At 41.4% G+C, this 23,748-nt stretch overlaps 1 protein-coding gene across 1 annotated transcript in view; it reads left to right on the forward strand.

Moving 5' to 3' along the window:
• The first annotated feature begins 6,111 nt into the window (after positions 1-6,111).
• Positions 6,112-23,748, forward strand: part of LOC118432516 (cyclin-G-associated kinase-like) — a 41,269-nt gene continuing 23,632 nt past the window's right edge. Inside the window, exons 1-12 of the mRNA XM_035844125.1 lie at positions 6,112-6,340; positions 9,269-9,330; positions 10,001-10,060; positions 10,366-10,480; positions 12,026-12,162; positions 13,060-13,185; positions 18,222-18,311; positions 19,067-19,202; positions 19,863-19,972; positions 20,929-20,995; positions 21,613-21,751; positions 23,423-23,472. Coding sequence (XP_035700018.1) covers positions 6,211-6,340; positions 9,269-9,330; positions 10,001-10,060; positions 10,366-10,480; positions 12,026-12,162; positions 13,060-13,185; positions 18,222-18,311; positions 19,067-19,202; positions 19,863-19,972; positions 20,929-20,995; positions 21,613-21,751; positions 23,423-23,472 — 1,222 coding nt within the window. The 5' untranslated portion in view covers positions 6,112-6,210. The remainder of the gene's footprint in view (positions 6,341-9,268; positions 9,331-10,000; positions 10,061-10,365; positions 10,481-12,025; positions 12,163-13,059; positions 13,186-18,221; positions 18,312-19,066; positions 19,203-19,862; positions 19,973-20,928; positions 20,996-21,612; positions 21,752-23,422; positions 23,473-23,748) is intronic.

The following is a 23,748-nucleotide window of genomic DNA, read 5'->3' on the forward strand; positions in this document are numbered from 1 at the left end:
GCCTTGTGTTTGGGCAAAAATATGCAGTAAGTCTTAAACCTTTGAGTGAATGAATGGTTTATTCGATGAATATGATCAGACAAAAAGTATATAGCAGCCACAGGCTGAGTTGTATACTTATTTAACGGACTAAATGATAACATTGAATTCTTAAAATCAATAAATGCTATCTTAAAACAGATCATGAGGTTTAAACTAAATTTAATAATTTTAGTTTTCACATGCACAATGCATGGTCACAAATAGCTTACAACAGCTAAAATGTTCAATGTGCGGCTAGAGTACATTCAGAAGGTTGATGTAGGGAATAGGACTGTTCATGTACCGGTTCGTCCTTGTCTTAATTGTGGCTAGAATATGTTTATTTCTAGTGTTTTTGTTACCGATGTCGCCGCGATCGGGGGAAAACCAGCTCCTGAATATCTCTGACCAAGGAAGTTAAAAATCACTTGCTCGGACTCAATAAGACGTCTTGCAAAGCTGCGGCACATGTCCCGACGCCTGGCTTCTAGTGTGGTAGGTCCAGTCTGCTACATGCCGGCACAGGTCCTGACGCCTGGCTTCTAGTGTGGTAGGTCCAGTCTGCTACATGCCGGTACAGGTCCTGACGCCTGAATTCCAGTGTGGGTAGGTCCAGTCTGCTACATGCCGGCACAGGTCGCGACGGCTGGCTTCCAGTGTGGTAGGTCCAGTCTACTACATGCCGGCACAGGTCCTGACGCCTGGCTTCTAGTGTGGTAGGTCCAGTCTGCTACATGCCGGCACAGGTCCTGACGCCTGGCTTCTAGTGTGGGTAGGTCCAGTCTGCTACATGCCGGCACAGGTCCTGACGCCTGGCTTCTAGTGTGGGTAGGTCCAGTCTGCTACATGCCGGCACAGGTCCCGACGCCTGGCTTCTAGTGTGGTAGGTCAAGTCTGCTACATGCCGGTACAGGTCTGACGCCTGGCTTCTAGTGTGGGTAGGTCCAGTCTGCTACACGCTTCCTTGTAAGTTATGTACGCAGGGCCACATGCGGCATGCTCTTCTCTGGACTGTTTGTTTGTTTGTTTGTTTAAGGTGGGTTTACACCTGCGTATATTTTCATGCCGCATGAGTTCCGTTTTGACATTTTTCGACATTTTGACTGATTTCTTCAATACGCGGCCGCACGCACAAGTCGCACCTCAAACGCATCTGAATCGTTTTTAGAAAGTTTCACGAACGCAGGCAAACGAAAATATACGCCCAGTACACCCGATAGTTTTGGACATGCACAAAACTATCGTTCGTACGCAGTTTGGTGGCCAAAGCGTTATGGATGCGCAATACAGTGGTCCCACGTCGGTCGATTGCGCTATGAAGACGCTACGTGTTTGCGCTTTATACGCAGTAATACGCGGATATCGCGGTATTGCGAGTACATAGCGTTCTTACAGCGCAGACACAACGCACCATGAGCGACCGTATAACGAATGCACACATAGATCACGATTTAGTACCGTGCATTCTGCGATCGCTTTGCGCATACTACGCGTACTGATAGCGTGATCGACGCACATTCCAGATTTGGAATAAATACGAAGGTGCATCTGAGTCCAGACAAAAAAAATCATCTCAATATGTCAGACCCAGGCCAGGACTGACGAATTTGTACCGGGGGCATGGAGAGATGGTCACAACTTGCAGGACACCATGAATGTAACTGGTCCCAACAGAGCCTCCAGGGACGGGAAGATGTAGAGGAACCTGCTCAAGCACTGGGTCAACTTGTGTGACACACATGCCATTTTGTGTAACAGATATTACAAATATGTCGACAAGACAGTGTGTAGTTAACGCAAGGTTACCAGTTTTCGGTCGATTTGTTAATAAGGACGTTTTACGGAAAACGCGCTGGCAGAATTTAAAATCTATCCTTTTCTATATACATGTATAATTCACATTTCTTAGGCCGTGGGCCCTATGCTACAATATCTACAGACCGTGCTTTCAATATATACATTAAGTCAGTTTATCTTATTAACTTTGGCATTCCACACTTGCCTATTTCTGGCTTGCCTAGCTACCAGTTCGAAAGGTAAGTCACAGTCCATTAGGAGGGAGCCTTCAGGCGGGTTTTCTCCTCTGCACACGTAGGCCTTCATGGTGCGCCTGACCAGTCTGGAGGGGTCCATGCGAAGAATGTGGCCCAGGTACCGGAGTCGTCTCCGGCGGATGGCTGCCACCAGGTTGAAGTCTGGGTGTGTTGCTGTGTCTCGGAAGTGTTTCTTTGTAATCACCTGTAGGCATCTGCTGTTAAAGCCGTTTATCATTCTCGTAACGACTTCGTTAAGTCCCATGCTTCACAGCCATGTGTGAGGGTTGAACAAACAGAGGATTTGTACAGTCGGAGTTTCATTCTCTGAGGCAGTCTGTGATCTCTCCATATGTGGTGCATGGAGCTGAAGCGGGATTGTGCGATGTCCATTCTGTGTTTAACATCCGCTTTCTGGTCACCGGCACACTGCATGCGGCTTCCTAGGTAGTCGAATGTATGGACGTTCTCCAGTTGTTGGTCCAGTAGGACAACGTTATCACGCTCCTCCTCCTTGGCAAGTCTCTTTCGTCGCTGTACTTCTTTGTCTGCCAAGCTACCTGCACGTGAACGGATGTTGGCGGTGGAGGGGTGGTGTAGGCACCAGCGGCTCCGATGGATGGCTAGGCCTCTCTTGGTGGAGAAGTCTCTAGTGCACTCTGGGCATCTGTGCTTGAGGTTCAAGGCTGCTATCTCAGCATCAGTCGTCTTTGATACACGGTCTTTCTTGTGTATGTGCATAGATTTTGTTTTCGGGACTGATATCTCCATGGCTGCATCGTTCCTGGAACCAATGGCTATTGCAGAGATGCGTTCGGAGGCGTCTTGGACACTTTCATCCAGCAGCCCCGCGTCGTCAGCGTACTCCAGACGACTGATGGTTACCTGGTGAGGAGGACCTACTGTTACCCGACCTTACCCCTGAGTCGGGATTGTCATGCAGTGCAAATATACGCATGAGGCCGGCGATAAAGGCGACTGGAGAAAAGATGTCTCCTTGCAGAACCCCTCGCGAGATCTTAAACGGCTTTGAGAGCTCTTGGTTCCCGTTGGGGCTTGTAACACAGACACACCCACTGGCGACGCTGAATACAGCTTGGATGATTCTGCGCACCTTGAGGGAAGCTCCAACAGAACTAAGCGCTTCGTCGAGAAAGACTTGACTTTCAGTGTCAAAAGCAGCTGCATAATCAATGAATGTGACGACTGCTGGTTTCGACTCGCGCAGCAACATGTTTATTGTCCACTTCAGGATGCATACGTTGTCGCGGGTGCCCCTTGCAGGTCGAAACCCTGCCCGACTGTCTGGAAGGAGCCGCTCCAACTGGACATGTAGGCGACGGGCAATCACAGCAGAGAGGAGTTTATAAGCATGGCTTAGAAGACAGATTGCCCTGTAGTTTCTCCTTTTGGAAGATATCTTAGTCGGTCTGCCTCAACTTCTGTATGGCATCATATTTCTTCTGTTGGATTTATCGCCGTGCGAGCGTCTATAATAAACAAGTCTGCAGCCAAAAATTATTTCAGGGTGACCAGTTTACGGTCAGTTTGGTGTTTAGATAATATACACATAGATCATATAGACGTACTTCTTGCCTGCTGAAGAGAATTTTCTTTTTCACCATTCACCTCGAAGTCTGCATCTGCCCATAAGTGACCGTAAACTGGTCCTGCGCGTAAACTGGTAACCTTGCGTTAGAGTCGGACCCCGGGAGACAGCCGAAACGGTTTGTCGTCAATACAGTGCCTGATGTCGATGTAAAGCCATGACGCAACAGATCGCTCTGGAACCTTGGCTAGGACGGGAGTTCTTGTATGGATGGTGGACGGGTCGTAGGTAAAGGGACAACGTTCGCTTGTCGTCACTACGCGGGGACCGTTTCTACCACTAACGATGCGTTCACGATGGATGTGACAGGTGTTGACAACTCACACGCAAACTTCTTTATGATTCTGTTAAGTTTGTTGTACACATTCCACGTCTAAACTTGGTGGGATTTAGAGTTAGACGGTAGGAAAACTTTCTGTGTTGGTCATGTTCTTGATTTATTGATACCACTTTTGTGGTTTTTTACTTGCTTTAACCTTATTTCTGTATTTTTGTTTTGAATCTCGTTACGCAATGTTCTCCATTTGTCTTTGTTACCGGACTGGAAGGCTTGTTGACGCTCTTTTATCAGTGCTTTAATCTTGGTGTTGATCCACGGCTTGTCGCTGTGGTGCATCCTGGTAACCTTAATTCACAGGAAAGTGCTGGTCTATTTTCTCCCTTAAGGTTTCAGGATTGGCTAAATTGACATTTTGACCTTCCATTGTTTTCTCATTAATGAATTAAGAGAGAATGGGGCCCTAACGAATTTTGATAGATGGGCATATGCATAAAAGAATTCTAAATCTGATTTTTTTGGGGCATATAGATGACGTCATCAGGTTTTATTACCCCTGATATTAATTTTGTCTATGAGAAAATACAGCACTTTGGTACATATCACTGCAATAAAACTATGTTTTTCATGTGCATAATGATGAAAGCTACAAACTCATCTTAGCGGCAACTGATATCTGCTAATGATCTGGAATTACTAGTATTAGAAAATGATTTTTTTGATAAGATGAAAACAATTATTTTCTAATATACTACAGATAATTAATATCAATTGGCGCAATCCTATTATTTATAAGTTACAGTTAACGTTACATACCGTGTTACATAACGTGATACACACACACACACACACACACTTTTAATTGGGGTGCGTACTTTAATTGAGAACTGAAATACGGCGGTTTGCTACTCTCAGCCGATCACAGCCCTTTGCTCCTGTGTCAGAAACCAACTTTCAACCCCCTAAAAGCTAAGGGCACAACCCGCCGTACCTGCAAATTATATGTGCTGCCTACGTACGTGCCAAAACGTGGGCAATCTTTTGGGATCCGTAAGTGGTACCGCCTCCGTACGAACTCGTAGGGAATCCGACGGATTTTGGACACGCAGACACGCCCTAGAACTCTTTACGGATCTTTACGTGCAGACAGGCAAAACTGTGTGTGCATCGTGATCCACCGTGGCTTGCGCATGCAACCGTTCGAGTGACGTGCGTTGACATACTGCCTCCCTGCTCTTGCCAGTCGTTCCCCACGTTTTCAGAAATCACGGTGTGGCGGACGTGAGCTCCCCCCCCCCCCAAAAAAAAGTACGGACAAATCGCACGTAACGTACAGCGGGTTTAGTTGTGTCCTAATACCCCCCCCCCCTCACATTATATACGATCTTCGGACGTACTTCGCGATCACAGGAAGGTCGGCTGATTTTAAGATCTTAAGATGGTCTTGCGTATTTTTCGCCCATTAACCGTCCCCCTCACATATAAGCGAGGCTCGTGGGATCGACGGTGAATAAATCTATGATAATAAACCTCCCATGACCTCTTGCACGCGGACAAGGTAACACAAAACGTTCCTCAAAAAAGGCAAGAGATAAAAAAATATGCACGTGCATAATAGAAATGACACAAGAAAGGAAAGTGTGTCACAAAGCCAGCCTACATACTACCACAGGGGCCACAATGTTAGAATTACCCTCACATTCCCAGAAATTCAATATTTGTAAATAAACAGAAGTCGGGTGAACGTCGCCCGAACGTCGCCCGACTGACGAGCGTTCGCCATCCGATTTGCGCTCGATGATTAATAACTATGTCTGTGCTCGCCTATCGGTCTCCAATCGTTGGATTGACGCAAGACTATTGATCGATACCCTTGCGAGGTACGCACGATTTGCACGCACGATCTGCGACTTGGTAACGAGCTCTGCGATCTCCTGCGACTTGTCGCTTATGTTAAGAACATGTTTCGCTGCACCGCGACCATCGTACGACCCCTGAAAATCACCGGATTATCGTGAGAGCACCGGACGTCTTACTCACGAAAATGTCATGCAGAGCCCAAAGACTAGTCTTCAGATCGATTTTCGCCTATTAAATAAATGTGATGTATTAGCATCCCCCAGCTTCGCCTCTACATTCCAAGATTGTAGAGATCTCGCGAGAACGTGCGAGAGTAGGCGGGGACGTCACGTGCCCAGGTCCTATCGCAGAAGCTGACGACTACATGTAGAGTACATCCGTTCGGCTTGGGGAAAAACACTGACAGGGTCATGTCAGACTTTTTAAAGTCTGCCTTGGGTTATCTGAGTCCCTCCGGAAGCGGGAATGACAATGAATTTGTAGGACAACTCGTGGAATTGGGAGATATAAAATTACGTGTGAAAAGGGTCATCGCCGAAGGTGAGGTAACACTAAATGACTTGAGGGGGGAGGGGGGCTGTACTGTGAAAACTTCTGTGGTCGTTAACGTTTTTAATATTTTGTACGGCTGATGTAATATCTTGAGTTTCAGTCTTGTCTACAGAAGCAATCAAGCTTTCTATCTTTTCATAGATCTCAAATAATAACATGATCTTTCTTCTTTTATCACCTAAAGGAAGAATAATTTATGTAAGACCGGTCTACCACAAAACAAACAGACCATAGAATGGACCTGAATCCGCTTGACTGTACATGTGAAAACTTGTTAATGATCCATTTCGCTACGAAGGAACCTGTTTTCCAGATATCCGACTTACGCTGGCATTTTAGAATACCTCAAAAACGTATTTTTGAAAATCATATTTTTCGAAGGTCTGCTGCTGGATAAAATTACATTATGAATTGCAAATTACCCTGCCTCTGGAATTTTATGTGAAATGTAGAAATTGGTCGGAATGACCTCCATAGTGTTTTGGACTTGCTTTAACAGTGGCGCTAAATATGTAAAGCTATACATTTCTGAAAGCTAGTTCAAGCCATACAAACTTTAATAGTCTCTAAATCTAATGATACTGCGTCCAGCCTCATCAAATTCATTTGCGAGAATTTCTGTACGGCTAGTCTTTTGATAGACCTCATTTGGATTGGCTCGTTTGGCTCAAAACAGCCATCTCGTGACGATACCACTATTTTAGGGGGGTGCGGAATTGGTCTTTTTTTTTACAGCTAATACAACAATATTATAGGGTCTTTCCCGCTGCACCCACTCCAAAAGTGCCCAGATTTCACAAAATCCCACCAAGAAAGGCTTTTAGTGGTTTAAAGCCTTGTTTTTATTTGCCTCACCGGGCGCTGTAGCTACAGGCACACTAATTCTTGTGTCTCCCCTTGTAAACACGAGGCCAAAACATGGCAACGTCATAGCTTTCATTGTAGTTACATTCATCTGTCGATTGTGGAATGATCAATCATCTTAGTCCTCGGAAGCGTCTTCATGGTGGCGCAATCATAGAACCCTAAAATTCAGCTGCAGATGTCACAAAAATTGCCCGATAACCTTGCAAACAACATGTCCACCCAATAAACAGGAAAACGAGGTTGTTCCCCCAAAGTACACCAGATTTTACCGGGGATTGCTGTTAAATAGCGATGCCCTAATTGCTCAAGTTATCGGGGGCAGGATTGAGTTGCCTTAGGGGGCCGCGATTGTGGCCGAATGCAGGGAAGCCCAGAACTACGATTGTGGCGTAACGCAGCAGGAGGGTTAAGAGAAGAACCCACTTACGACCCATGATCTACTGCACCACAGAAATGAGAATTTTCTGTGTAATTCAGCTCGTTTGGGCTTCAAAGTACATCTTTGAATAAACTATACTAAACCAGTGTACAAAATACTTTTCTGAGCCAGGTTGCACAGTGTGCAACCTGGAGCAAAAACTAGGTTGCACAACTGAATTTCAAGTTGCACCACCTACAATTTGCTAATTTCTGGAAAAAAGGTACAATACATAACCTTTTATCATCATGTTACTTATATAAGCATGTTTGTTTCAAAGTAAAAATCAAATAAATTGACAACAAAATTGAGTTCTGAGGCTCAAAATCTAAGTTGCACCCTGTGCAACCTGAGTTAAGAAGTAAGTTGCACCAAGCAAAAAGTGGTTGCAATGTGCAAGTGTGCAAGTGGGTATTTTGCACGCTGCTAAACTATACTATTTTTGTTTGTGTTGTAACAAAGGTAAAAATGTTGACTTCTAAAGGAAATAGTGTTTCTGTGGGTTATGAAAAAAATATATTATGGGGAGGATATCCCCAGACCCCTACAATGTGGCTTTGCTGCACTAAAATACCCCTTCTAATGGAGTTCTATGTGACATAATGCTGGTGAGAACACTGATTACATGTACATGTTGTGCATCATACAAGGAATAGACCGATCCTGGTCAAACACCATATGGAACAAATAGAACAAGGTAGCCTATTCTATTTCAAACACCTCCGTCAAAAACAGCCCCAGTGGTGCAGAAATGGCCAAAGAAAAATGCTCATACCATCTTTGTTGAAGATTATACCTACCGAGTATAGTTCAAGTTGTTTGGGGAGAGAGAGCCACAGCATAGCATTACATTGTTGGTGGACAGGATGCAGGATGCAGAGTATGTATAAGACACGGAACTCTGCACTAGCAGACTTTGTAGAACTAGAAGGGTCCTTTTTGGTAAGCGTGTACAAGCTCCCTCTCCACAAGTGCGCGAGCTGCTTTCTTTGTAATTTGGTTTTTGTCATAAGCATGCATGCAGCTGTAAGAATTCGGAGGGTCGAGTAAGAACAGAAAGAAACAAACATGCCGACCCCCGGGATCGAACCCAGGTCGGCAGATTACAAATCCAACGTGCAAACCACAACACCAAAAGGTCTAGAGCCATTGGCGTGGTCAGTTTGGCAGCACTTGAACCCCACAGTTACCCTACTCACCCTTTTCTTTTCAAGATTCGTCCTCGAATCTCGGAGATCGATATCCCTGTGTGGCACGTCTTAGCCTGTTACTCACAGTGTGGCACATCTGATAGCCTGTTACTCACTGTGTGGCACATTTCTAGCCTGTTACTCACAGGGCCGGTGTGGGAACCAATGTAGAAATTTGGAGGGTCGAGTAAGAACAGAAAGAAACAAACATGCCAACACCCGGGATCGAACCCAGGTCGGCAGATTACAAATCCAATGTGCAAACCACAACACCAAAAGCTCTAGAGCTGTTGGTGTGGTAAGTTTAATTGGCAGTGCGTGAACCCCACTGTTACACAGCTGTTATACGTGGGCTTTAGGATCAGTCCATTCAGCTACTTTGCATCATGTGCTTACTTTTATATGCAGACAGATTTATCATGATGTTGTTCTATACCTCAGGAGGATTTGCTGTGGTGTATGTTGCTGAGGATCTTGCAAAGAAAAAAGAATATGCTTTGAAGGTTAGTCAGTTAATTCATCTTGTGAAACTTATCTCCACTGTCTATTTTCTGCACCATACAGCAGTGGTATGGGGGTTTATCACTTACACTCAGAACTAGGGGTGGGTACCGGTACAGAAAATTAAGGTACAGGTTTGGTTCACCTGTCCTGAGGATCAGGTCCAGGTCTAGACCTCAACCTGGACCTGATTGTCTGTGAAAACTTGTGATATTGGCAGTACTCAGAACAATGGTTCATTTTGCCACAAAGGAATCAGTTTGGTGGAGTATTCTTAAAATTCTTAGTGTAAACATGGCAAACCGACGTTTGACTGTAGAAACTTGGTAGAAATACCTACAACTAGTATAAACTCTACTCTACTTCACTTTTGTTCATCAACTTTTGTTATTTTCTTTTTTTTTTTAAACAAGAAGCACCAATACCTATGGATGCCTGCTGATACAATGGATGTGTTCATTTTCTAATCAGTACAAATTTAGTGCACTCAGTCTGGTTTTTCAGGTTCTTTATTTTTTTCGGACCAGGCCAAGAAAGAAAAAAAATTTTGTACTGTTACCGACCCTTGCTCAGAACCATGTAAATAAAATACCTGATTTTTTATCTACTAGACATATTTGATTGCATTGCAAGTAGATTAACATAATTCTCTGTTGTTTGGATTATTTTCAGAGACTTCTAGCATCTGATGAAGATGCCAGCAAGAACATCATACAAGAAATATGCTTCATTGTATCCTTTAACCAAAGTTCCGTGACCTGTAGCTTCACTCAACAGCTTTAGGAATGATACAATGTACATGTATATGTCACAGTAGAGATTGTGATTCAGGGCATTCGCCGATTGTCCTAAGACAGACTGCGATCGGCATCTGTCCTGGGCTCCTGGCACAATCAGTGATTCTACTAGTACAGATTGTAATCGGGATCTGTAAAGGGATCAAACTTTTGTTCTCATTTGCATATTGGCATCAGTTTTGGGGTACCCAGATGATGTCCATATACCGGTAATGAAATGCTCCTTGACGTGGTGTACAGAAAAAGCTGTCTGGCCATCCCAACATCATCCAGTTCCTGTCTGCAGCCAGCATCAGTAAGGAGGAGTCGGACCATGGACAGGCAGAATTCCTCTTGTTGACAGAACTCTGCACAGGTTAGACTATCAATTAAAGCTGTGTTTTTTTTTTAGGTACAGGTACAGGTACACTGGATCAGGCACAGGTCCGTAGGTCTATACCTAAACTACTCATGCAAATGCATGTTCGATGGTTCGATGGATCGACCAACCCAGCTCTCCTAATGCCCTTCCAAAACCCCTTTCTCGTGACCACGGCTTAGTCAGACAACGTTACATCCCCACCAACTTTTAAACCTGTTTAGTCATGTGTTTCTGTTTTTTGTCTGTACAGATAGACCTTAGAATGAAAGAAGCATTCGAATTGTGATATTTCTTAGAATAGAGCAGCATATAATCAAGATGAATCATTTCACATCAAAATTTGCATCAGCTTTTCATAAAGATGAAATGCTTTACTAAATACATTTTGTATGAGAATATATATTATAAGTAGCCAATGCTGTCAAGATAAACGTTTAAAGTCCGTATGTACTGTAATTCCTGATTTATCCCATTGTACTGTTATGTTCACGGTTTTATTAGTGATGACTGTAATGTGAACTTATAATTACTGATAACAAATAATTCATGTTGGTGACAATAACAAATAATTCCTTCACCGTGAACGTTTAGTTCTGAGAACAGGTTAAATTTTCTCAGACCCCATTCACACTCAGAAAAACGATTCGAATAAAACATGTTATCCGAATAAAACTACCCGATCCGAATAAAACTTGAACGCTCCCAAATCACTTGGATTTCATCGATTCGAATCCCTTGCGATCCACCTCGGGGAGGTAGATAGAACTCCGGGAAGTGGATAAAACTGCGCCGCGGGGAGTCTCGATTCGTACGATTCGGCAGTGTGAACGCGCAAGTGGATAGGATTCACTTTAAGTGGATAGGATGAAACTTATCAAAGGTGAGTTTGCTCAATTAGAAGTTTATCTGCCAGTCCGAGTCTGAAAATGTTCAAAGCACAATGTTGTTCCACCAATCATGGCTTCGCTCCCGCTCCCAGATGGTTCTGTCTGCCGCTCTAGTGGCGTACATCTGAGCTGTACTACAGCTATCCCAATATGCAAAAGACTTTGTCGGTGAAACCTTCTCACGTCTAAAGACCGTCGATTGCGTTCCCTTCTACGACGACAGAACATTCTCCAGAGGAACAACAGCATCAAAAGTTGGTGGATTCCGGCCATTTTGAGCTGTAAGAAATGGCGCTACCCTTTGACCTCAACCTAATGTTTCATTCGGACAAGACTGAGGGCGCAGTAATCGGATTGCCGAAGACGAGTGTGAACGCAATTTTAGATTGGATAGAATTTTTTTTATTCAGATAAATGTTTTATCCGAATCGTTTTCTGAGTGTGAATGGGGTCTCAGAGTCAGACCGTGAAAGTTTGGTACCGAGAAGACAAATAAGTGAATTACAGTAACCGCATTGAAACGCTAGCCTATGCTTAGTAGAACCGCTAGAATTTACGTATAATACATGCCTAAGTAAAAGATGTGAATTAGGATGTAGTATGTATTACAGGACATACATGTATTTGACTAAACTGTTGTTTTCCTGCTCAGGAGGCCCGCTGGTAGATGTGCTGAACAGTCATCAGTCCTTACCATGTGACCTGGTGCTGCAGGTGTTCTATCAAACCTGCCGTGCTGTACAACACATGCACCGCCAGAAACCTCCCATCATACACCGGGATCTCAAGGTTAGCCCAGACATCTACTAGAAGTGGGGACCACTACAAAACCAGACTGGTCTGAAAAAAAAAAAAAACTGAAGAAATCAGTTTTTTGACTGATTAGAAAATGAACACATTATATCGACAGGTGTCCACATGTTATGGAGCTAACGGGTCAAGAATATGAGAGAAGTAGAATAGAGGTTATAGTCATCGTCATCTCAACCATTGTTTCTACAGTCTAACGTAGAGAACAGAGGCAGATAGTGTTGTTTACATATAGAATACAACATGGACATTCCTCATTGCCAGAGGTACAACCTGACTGCGGAGAGGATTGCCCGATGGCCAAACCTGTGTTGTATTATATTTATACTATGCCAACCCGAGGAAACTCAAGTTTATCGCAAAAAAAAAAAGCAAAAGATGAGACAAGTGCATATCACGTGAACAACATTGTCAATTAGAACAAAAGAACCGACACTGTGCCAGTTTATTTTGAGAACAGTTGTTTGAATTTTTGACAGTGGCGCATGCAAGCAAGTTTGATTTTTTTTAATATAGCGCTAGGCCGTATGGTAAAATACTGACCGGTTGGAACACCGAGATATTGAACGTAAATACAGCGCAAGTATGATATAAATAAAGATACGATTTAAATGCCAGTGGAAGTCGGAATCCAGTCCAATTGCGTTCACAAGGGCGATTCTGGTCAATCCACCTCACAACCCATTCCAAAATCCAGTTGGATTAGTTGCATTCACATAACAAAAATGTAATCCGATTGGGTCATTTTAATTGGATTCCTCGTTTAACACACTTGCTTTTTTTCATGTGAATGGGGTCTAAGTTGCCCTTACACTGTGAAAAAATCCTGGTGAGAACACTGTTACCTATAGTCCAAACATTTTCTGTATACTTCAGGTGGAGAACTTGTTGATCAGTAGTCGTGGTTTGATTAAGCTGTGTGACTTTGGAAGTGCCACCACCACCAGCTACTCACCTGATCACACCTGGAGTGCACATCAGCGAGCCATGGCAGAGGAAGAGGTAAAGATGGGAGGGAATCTTTTCATGAATCAATACAACAAACACATACATTACATGATATGTACACAATGTAAGAGATGCTGTTGTGCCATGTAAGTTAATGCAGAGATGTTCGTGTTCGCTTCACTGAACTCCAAACCACCGCAATCACTTATTATATTTCAGCCATACATAGTATGGTGAAATATATTGTATTCGTAATGTTTCTTTCTTTCTTTCTTTCTTTCTCCTGTCAAATCTTCAAAGTGATTCATCTCCGCCGTTCCTGGACCGAATGACCTGAAATTTGGCACAAGGGTAGAGTGAGCCAATACCAAAATGTGTTGTTTTTTTTTCATATCTGCTCCTTAAATGATTTTATTAAGGTTTTATTGCAACTTTTGGACCAAAACTGTATAATTTGGCCCCCTGAACCATGGTATTACATCCAAATGACCTGAAATTTGGGACGGAGGTGCCCTAGATACTTATTCAAAGGATCCATGTATAATATTTGGTATAAATCACTTCAAAATGGCCCCTTAAGGAGGTTTTTGTGGGAGAGTTTTGGATATGTGAGATCGAAGTGCCGAGGTCAACGACCTCTAGGTCATTCTGGTGTGTCAGGGCCACAGGTGTGACAGGTAGATCCAATTATCTACCTACCTACCTAGTCCATAGACATCCAGGTGGTTGGGGGACAAGGTAAATCCAATTAATGACCAGCCAATGAGCAAGCTCATTTTGCTGTAAGAGTCCATTGTTGGACAGGGGGTGTTTTTTAAAATTTACTTTTAGACTTTGGTGATAATGCCAATGTTTTTTTTAGCGGAAGTGTTTTGCACTGAACCACTTGACATAAGACTACTACTGGGACAGTCCATTTTTGCACATAGGGGGGGGGGGTTAAAAAAAGACCACCTGAAGACTGCACATAAGGAGGATTCGGCAGCCAATCAGCAAGCCTGGTGTTATCTGGAAGAGTCCATTCATGCACGTGGGACTTATTTAAAATTCAGTTTTGGACTGGGTTGCTTATTATACAAAAGGCCATGTACTGTGAGTATTTCTGGGCTATTGTGCAATTTTAAACAGGGTGTGCTGGGAGATTCCATTCTTCGACAAAGGGGGTATTCTTTTAAATTCATTTTGTGGACTTTGTTGATTATGTCGATGTCCTATTTTAGCTGATGTATTTTTGGATCGCTCCAATTTACATAGGGGTATAACAGGAAGAGCCGATTCTTGCACAGAGTTTTTTTTTTTTTCATATATGGTTTTGGACGGCTGATGATTCAAAATTCCATTACTTAGCGGAAGTGTTTTTGGAGTCGTCTATTTTAACTTTCTACATGGGGTGCACTAGAAGAGTCCATTCTTGAAGGAGGTTTTGTAAGATTCATTTTTGCTCATAAGTGTGATTAGTAGTTAGAAGTCATTTTAAGCAGAAGTATTCCATTTTTGCACATGGGTGATTTTGGAACAGTCTATTGTTACATGAGGAGGGAGATGGCTGAAATATGCTGTATTTGCTCTCAAGCAAATGTTGGCCTTTCTAGTTTTTCCTGCTACTACGTAATTAAGTCTCTGTGAAGTTAAATGTATTTAGACCTAGGAAAAAAAATGTTGTGTTTCCTGTTTCCCGACCGACTCTAGAAAAACATGCCGACCCTAGACTTTTTTTTTGGTGAACCATTTTTTGGACCCAGAAGTCTGAACAATTTCAAGAAAATACTAGTCATTTTGGACACGATCTTACTATGGTCACGGAAGGGGAAAATAGCCACAAATCAAATCAGATTAGCCTACAATAAATGCATATTCGCCCCACTGTGTAAATGTCGGTTCCATTTTAGGTCAACAATGAAAATTTCCTATGAAAAAAGTCAAATGTTACCACGAGGCCGGTCGGGTACAGACGTAACGTTATACGGAGCAAAGTAGAAAGGTCCTCAATTATCCTCGTAACTTTTCACTCAAAATGAAGAATCAGCACACAAGAGAAAATAATCATGGGCTAAACAACATTTTTTCTTTCTTTTGCGCTGATATTCAATCCATTTTTCCGAGGTGCATTTATGTGGCCTCGAAGGAAGAAACTTTAGCGCTCGGCAAAAGGTCAAGGGTCAGATCCAAGATGGCCGCATCCTTGGATCCTGCTGCACATGGAATATGTATCCATCTTAATCTGTTGTGTGGAGGGTCTCTTGTAGGCCAATTTTAGTGTTATTGGATGTAGATGACAGGGTTTAATGTGTCCTTATGTTCATTTTTTGTTTTGTTTACATAGTTAGACCGCATGACATGCCAATATCCAACAGCCTTTCTGCCCCCCTCCCACTCTTGTTTATATATATTTTTATTGACTTTTTCTTCAATTACTTTGGCCCATCAACATTTCTATAATCCACTTTAGCAGTTTTCCGTCCCTCTTCGATAAGGGACAGGATCTGGCAGCCCTCGACCCCTCCCCCTACTCAGGGTTACCGAGTTGGCCAGACAGGGGTCATCAGCTGGAGTGGAAGCAGCCTGTCTAAGGGACGAGCCCCCGATACATAGCTCCTACCTGACCTGGGGTAGCTTCATTGCGGCAGCTGGCGATAAACTGACAGACTGGTGTGATGGATGATGTGATAGCCCAGTTAGTGCGGTTACAGGTTGGCGTCAGGAAGGATATCCGGCCGTAAAAAACCCTATCCAAACCAAAATGGAAAGTTCTTCATACAGATAATGGCACAGGCAGTGCCGGTAGCAGTCACCGACGAGCAGCCGGTATTGTCGCGGGCCTCGCTGACTTGCGGGTGCGGAAGGTAGGGTCCGGCCATCGAGGCAAACCATGGAGTTGAAGCCCAGAGCTGGACTCACTGGACGGACCAGCAGCATGGAAGCACAGTGTGAAGACTATTCCGACTGCTGCCTACCCCTGTGACAGGGATCCCAGCAGCAGTATAATCAAAAATGGATACGACGATACGACGAAAAACATCTGAGAAACGCCGCCATCTTGAATCTGGGCAAAGTACTGCCTGCAATTTGGAAGTGGATCGCTAGGTGGCGTTGTTTGGTATGCTGCAATGTGATTGGCTGCATGTAAAGCGGGAATTTGTGCTTATTTCAAATTACTAGTGCCATTTTCGACAGGAGGGAAGTTCTGAAGACAGAGGAGCTATAAAAAATTGCAAAAAAAGTGCAGTATGTTGTATTACATGGGAGTCAGTGGACTGATTGCTAACAGTACATTTGGCAGAGTTGTAACATCATGCTACATGCAACACAGTATTTCATTGTATTTATTCATACACATTACTCTAAAGAAATATTTATTGTAATTTATAGATGTTAGATTTGTTTCCTTTAGACTTTAAAGTTTTTATTTCCATTTAGGCCACACCAATTTAATGTCTTGGTTCACGGATTTTTTCATAAAAAATATGGAGCGAGAGGGCGAAATAAAGATAAAATTGTAAAATGGTTGGGGTAAAGGTAACAGCTAATCCAAAACATAAAGAAAAAAATTTTCAGCTTGAAAAAAGTACAAAAACACTATTTTTGTACAGTAACAGCACCTGTACCCACACTTTAAGGAGCTTATAATATAAAGGCCAATTTGCTACACCAGAAAGTTGGTGAATGGTTTTATTAATTATTAATGGTGAAAATTTGCTGAGTAGTAATTTTTTTTTTTTTTTCAAAAAATAGAAGCGAGCGAATCCGTGAACCAAGAAATTAAATCGGTGTGGCCTTACGGACGAACATTTAACGTAGTTCAAACATGGTTCAAGCATGTGTTGTGTCTTGTCTTTGATGAAAATAAAAATGTTTTCAGTTTCCTCCCTGCTTGTTAGTCACTGACAAAAAACACTAAAAATAAGTAAATTCAAATGTAAACATTGGTTAATAAACATGACATTAATAAGTAAGATATCAACTTGGTAGGATCAGGTGGGTGTTTCATGTTTTGTTTGCTGGGGTGTGAAAAGGGTGCCTGGTAACCAGGGCTGTCTCAGCTTTAATATTTTTGTCCCACTCATTGTTTGGGAGCCCAAGTTGTTGATTTTTCCTCGGTAAACATGGCATTTTAAGGTCAGGAAAAAAAAAATTTACAACAGTTTCATGTCATGAAGTTCATATTTTTTGGGACGGATGGGGTAATATTTTTTTCTGTCCCAACAAGCAAATTTCAGTCCAGAGACGGAGGGATGGGTCCTGGAGACAGCCCTGCTGGTAACATTCGTTGAAGGGCAGGACATCCTCAAAGTGACATTTGCAATCTCCTTGTCTGTTCGTAGAATTTGTTCCTGTGCTATCATGCAGTTCAGTTTTACTTTGTAAACTGTATTTGCCTGCCACAGTCAGGCTATAGTTTTGGGACCAAAGTCTTTATTAAAAAAAAAGAAAAAAAAGAAAGATAATCCCTACCTACCGACCCTAATTTTTTCAGGACTGAAACAGGAAACAAAACATTTTTTTCCTAGGCCTTAGTAAAACAGTAACTCAAAACATGTGCCATATTGTCTGGCTTGGCCATATGAGAATCAGCTGACATGTCAGATTCTTTACAACATGGCGCTGTCTGACCCTTTTCTACATTTTGTATTCCCTTTTATAGCAATTGGGATACTTCTACACTAAGCATCCAATTGTTTGGGCATGAATTTGGTTCATGACTGACTTTATCATCATGTCATTAGCTATGTGGCAGTCATCACTTTTGCTTTATGTACATGTATCAATATTCTTTAACTTAAACAAGACTTCAAAATTGAGATGATTTCAAACTGATGATGAGTAGCTAACCAATGACATGGGGCAAAGCCTTGGATGCACATGCACATGTGGAATAGCTGCCTAATGTTTTGTTGATTGATTTGTTGGCATATTTGTATACATCTAGTAAGTATTATATTAAGCATGTACATGCTAACTATATTGTGCTTAATATATATATATATATAAGTATCTTTTCATTTTATAGTCAGTCTCAATGGATGAAACTGTAGCACAATGAATGACCATGTGCAAGTACACAATTTATATGTTCCTCTCAACTGTTCCAGCTTACAAGAAACACTACACCCATGTACCGTACTCCAGAGATGTTGGACCTGTATCAAAACTACCCCATCAATGACAGAGTAGACATCTGGGTTCGTACATGTACATACATGTATATCTCTTCTGCACCCTTTATTATGTCATTGTCTTAGTCTTGACTCTCATAAGGTACAACATGTATGTTTTGAAATAATTGATAATGTATATTTATTTATTTATTTTTTTACTTTATTAGAATTTGTTACAGAACTCTTGTCAGTTACCTTTTTGTTTATTTAGACACTTGAGTAGTTACCTTTTTGTTTATCTAAAAACCTTTAGAACACCTTGGCTGCTACCTGTTTTGTTTATTTAGAACAATAAGAAGTATTCTTTTTCTGTAAGTTCGTATATTTTTATTTTCTATTACTAATAAAAAACAGTGGATGCTGCTTGAAATGTCTAATAAGATTTGTATCCAGCAGTAAGGACTGATTTTACTATATATTTTAAACATCCTCGATGACTAATTTGCACAAAAGTAAGAAATTTAAAGGTTCTAATTTTTGGACACTCTTAATGTCAATAATATGTTTTATACATGTAGCACTACATGTTCTAGCACTAGTGTGGATGAACAACAACTATTAATGTGCCATAGGATCTATACCGCCTTTAACACTACAGAAATGTAGAAAATGTGCATAGTTCTAATTTTAGGTGCACAAAGTGCATACTAGAGCCACAACATATATTACATATTTTAATGTATACGTGACATTGTAGGTTTTGTACATGTAGGTAACAACACCTTACAGATGTTATTGTGCAGGTAATCACACCAATGTTATGTTTGTCTCTGTTATAGGCACTGGGCTGTGTCCTATATTTACTGTGCTATGGTCAACACCCGTTTGAAGACTCTGCTAAATTGCGCATTCTAAATGCCAAATATTCCATTCCTGAGACGGATGTCAAATACACTGTCTTCCATGGATTGATAGGTGAGTTCATTGTCTCTTGTCCAGTATCTGATGATACCTGCATTAGAAAAATATATAAAGAAAACTGTTTACAATATTTATTGTTCCAAAGAGACAAACTGGCTATGTTCTGCCAGAGTCAGACATTTTTTTGCCAGTACCATGTTTGAAGTGGCAAAATTTGAAATTGAAACAATACAAGATTAAGATGCTTTAATAGCATTTCGAACTTTTAAAACTGAATTCCTGTAGCCTATCAAAGCATTTGATTCTCATGCTGAAGTTTATGACATTGTAGAAGACTAGTTGTCTATATTGAATGTTTTACTGCAAGTTGCTGTTTCCTGGTGGCATCTTTACAGTTTAATCCTATTGTGCTCTTCTACTTTACATTTACCTCCATGAAGGGGGTTCAACTGCTACATGGGTACTGTTTTTATAGAACTACCTGCAGTTTAACTGTAATTTCCATCACAAAAATTGGACTCACCCAAATTTTCGACCAGTCTTTGTCAAGGAATGAACGATCCACTGCTGTCGCTTGGAGAAAGGTTGTTTGTAATAGAAGAAACGAACAGGACAATTGATGGAATACAAAGATGTGATGTAAGTTTTTTAAAAATCATATGCAGTGAACAGTTTGAAACCATGGAAAGTCACTTTGTGGTACTTATTTTTCAGACATGATGTTAAAGACCAGTCCTATGGAAAGACCAGACATCAGTACATTAGTGGAAAGGCTGCAGGAGATTGCTATTGCTCGCAACGTCAACCCCAAGTCTCCCCTGCAGGTACATGTAGACCTCAACAAACCCTGACAAGAAGCTTGTTTTCATTGGAATGTGCAAAATGCTGTCGCCATCCTTCACAACTTGATATTGAGCAAACTACAGGCAGCGCCACAGCTTCCATCATTTTCCCTCAACACCTAGAATGTTTTACAAAAGATGCACCACAACAATTGTGTTGAATGATGGATCGTAAGAAATTATAGCTGCGGGTGGGATTCAACCCCGTAACAAAATGGCTGTTGGCTGGGAAGGTACAAAGAATTCAAATAGTAGCCAAAAAACGTAACAATTCAGTTCCCACAGTGCTTGTTCCTGTCGAACAAAAGCAACTACCCAGGCCCTCTGACAGATCACATCAGATCGCTCCCTTCACTAATCTTGGAGGCTGTGTAAAGTGGTTTATGCCTGTTGCCAAATTGATAATATGGTTGTGATGTACAAGACTAGAAATGGTTATTTTTCTGATGCTTTATAGTTTCTCTGGCTTTCTAGAGATTTATTGCTTGACAAAGTATTGTACAAACTTCAGGTAACAAATGCTACCATTGTTCGATGCCCTCTGCATTGTCTATTTAACCCGGTCTTGTCCACTTTTTAAATGTCCTCTCATACCTGTGATATAGCCAGAACTGTAAATCATTTTGAAGAAAAAAGGGTAAAGTGTACTATTGTAACAATCATTACGGTACCGTTTACTTTTGTTACTTGCCTGTAATACATAACTAATGGATAAAAAAATAGGTTGTTATTTTTAGGCTATCATTAATAGAGGAATTTTCCTTAACAACTAGGTAATTGGCTGAGAAATGAGCTGATTAATTTTGGGACCTACATGTAAAATCACTATTTTGCACATATCCTTGAAAATGAACCTTAAGTACAGTAGACTGTGTTATTCATGTTGGAATCATGGTTTTCCTCACTTTCATCAGCAATATTTCATTTTTACTTTCTAGCTCGCTGAGACAAGACCACCCCAAGACTTAGACAGAAAGCCTGAAGAGGGTCAAGCAAAAAGTTTGGGTAATCACAAGTATACATTGTACAGTTCAGAGTGTTCTCACCAGGACTTGTCCACAGAGTAGGGGGCATGTTAGCACCTGGCTAGTGGTGCACGTATGAGTAATCTAGGGGGATATGGAGGCATCCCCCCCTGAAAATGTTTAAATGTATAACTCAGAAATAATCCTTCCTGCATTTTAAGGGCCAAATTTACATTTTTTTTCAGTTGCATTTGTTAGAAAACAACAAAAAAGCTTCCCATGTTGTTTGATGAGACCCTACACTGTGTAGGGGCCCTAATCCCTCCATCAGGAGGTTCTTAAGATTTCTGTCTGGAAATGCGAACACCCCTTTTTGATATGGACTGATGTGGTCTACATTTTAGTTGACCTGGAATTGGACCCTGGTAGGCAGTTTGTTTACTTTAGGATTAACATACACTTACATCCTTATTTACATAGTTAATGACACCATTTTAAATTAAAAACAAAATGGAATATTTCATGGAGGTATGAGGTCTGAGAACTCTTGTTTTGGACTCCTGATATTGCTGGAATGCCTGTTGACACACACTCCGAAACAATCAGGTAGGTTTGACTTATAATGATAAATGATGAATTTTTGCCTCCAATTCTCAGACTCTCCAACTCACAGCAGCCATGGGGATTTGGAAGGTGCATCAGGAAATGCTCTATTGGACAAGATGAAGGGTGGGGCAGGGAGTTTCCTGAAGAACCTGAAGGACACATCAAGCAAGGTCATGCAGTCCATGGCTAGGTAAGTCTTATCATGACTTTATCATAACGTAACTCCTTCTCATTTAAATGTCGAAATGCTGTCGCCTGACTTTACGCCTTGATATGGAGCAAATTATGGACAACATCACTGGTTCCTTCATTTTTCCATAACCCCTGTAATGTTTTACAAAAGATGCACAACAACATTCGTATTGATTGATGGTTTAGAAGATTATAATTATAGCGACGGGTGGGATTTCAGCCCCTAAAAAATGGCTGTCGCCTGAGAAGAAACGAAGGATTCAAATAGTAGCCAAAAATGTAACAGTTCAGTTCCCAGAATGATTGTTCGGTAGGTGAAACCAACTGACCAGGCCCTCTGCCAGATCACGTCAGATCGCTACTGTCACTGATCTTGGAGGCTGTGTGAGGTGGTTTATGCCTGTCGCCAGATTCGGTAACAAACGTTACCACCATGAATACAATGGTTGCCACTGTTATATTATCCACGTATAAGACTAAAAATGACCTTTTTTTTTGACGCTGTACAGTTTTTCTGGCTTTCTAAAGAAAGAAGAAAGGATTGTTGACTGCCATTTGTATCCCACCTTGCTTAACAAAATGTTGTACAGAAATAACTGTAATAAACGTTACCATTGTTCGATGCTGTCTAAGCTTTCTATTTGACCTGGTGTAAAAAAGCTGCCCACTTATTAAATGTTCCTAGGGACGTCCACTTATACCTAAATGATGTAGTCAATAAGGTGAGTCCTTTCGAAGAAAACATGGTAAAATCTACAGTTGTAACAAACGTTTGTTACCTGCCCTGTAATGCATCCTTCAGTACCAATGGGATTGAAAATGATAAGTTGCCATTTTGTGGCTATGGTTAGAAGAGGAATTTTCCTAAAGAGCCACATAGTTTTTACTGAAAATAAAGCCGTTTTATTTTTCGACCAAAAAATGCCATTTTCGACATTTCCATGAGAACGAGTGAGTTGACAATTTGAGCTTTGTTCGATGTTGACCTACATGTACTTGCAACATCTTAATACTAAAGTGCCCAGATCTCTGTATCCCAAGATGAGATAGTCTTCAAACTTTTCTTGTATCTCCCTATTATAAATGTGTCATAGTCACTTGACTGCTTTGTAAAGCTTATCCCAACTATCATTAGCGACAAACTGTGACAGAAGTCAGCTTTGCAAACAAAATCATACAGTGCAGTACATTAGAAGCTGGTCCTTCTTGGGGTACTTGGATTCAGAAAAGGATTATTGTCGAAAAGACAGACGAGATAATTTCACAAAACATCGGGTGCATTTGTAATAAATTGTATCCCCCAAAATATCATCTATCAGAAAATAACACTTCTGGAGTGAAATGCCCCTACGAATAAGTCTCCATTCAAGTAGTGTAGAAAGGGAACATGGGTTCCCTTATCTTGTTGCTTCTTACATGTCACTCACTATTGGTATTGTAGCCAGTGTTCTCTCTCTAACGAGCTGTATTCTTGACATATTCCTCTTGTTTGTCCATTGATATAAGGACTTATTTGTCCTTTCAGTCCTTTGTACATGTAGGGCATATACATGTAACTGGCATAGACAAAATGTAGCTAGGGCAGCTTCCTTGCTGTTTCATCAGCTGAGGGAGTGGTTGCCATCCTCCATGATTGTATTGTAACCATCTGACACATTAATTTTTACAGCTACACAAGGACTGACATGGATTTGACCTATGTCACATCTAGACTTATAGGTAAGGTTCTGCATGTAATTATTGTAGTCTGTATATAATAGGTACGGAGGTTTAAGTACATGCATGTATACCTGTACTTAAACAATGTATACCTGTACTTAAACAATTTGAAGTAACCTGTGATCTTTACTGATGACAAAAACATGAAATTCAATGAACAGTTGTCAAAATGTTTATTTGGTACCTTATAGTTATAGAGAGCCAAATGTTTTTCAGAGGATCTCAAATGAAAGATAAAAATGTTGGCCTCTCTTGTTCCATACTTTTCACCTTTGG

This window comes from Branchiostoma floridae, chromosome 15, assembly GCF_000003815.2.
Source record: "Branchiostoma floridae strain S238N-H82 chromosome 15, Bfl_VNyyK, whole genome shotgun sequence".
Taxonomy (NCBI): domain Eukaryota; kingdom Metazoa; phylum Chordata; class Leptocardii; order Amphioxiformes; family Branchiostomatidae; genus Branchiostoma; species Branchiostoma floridae.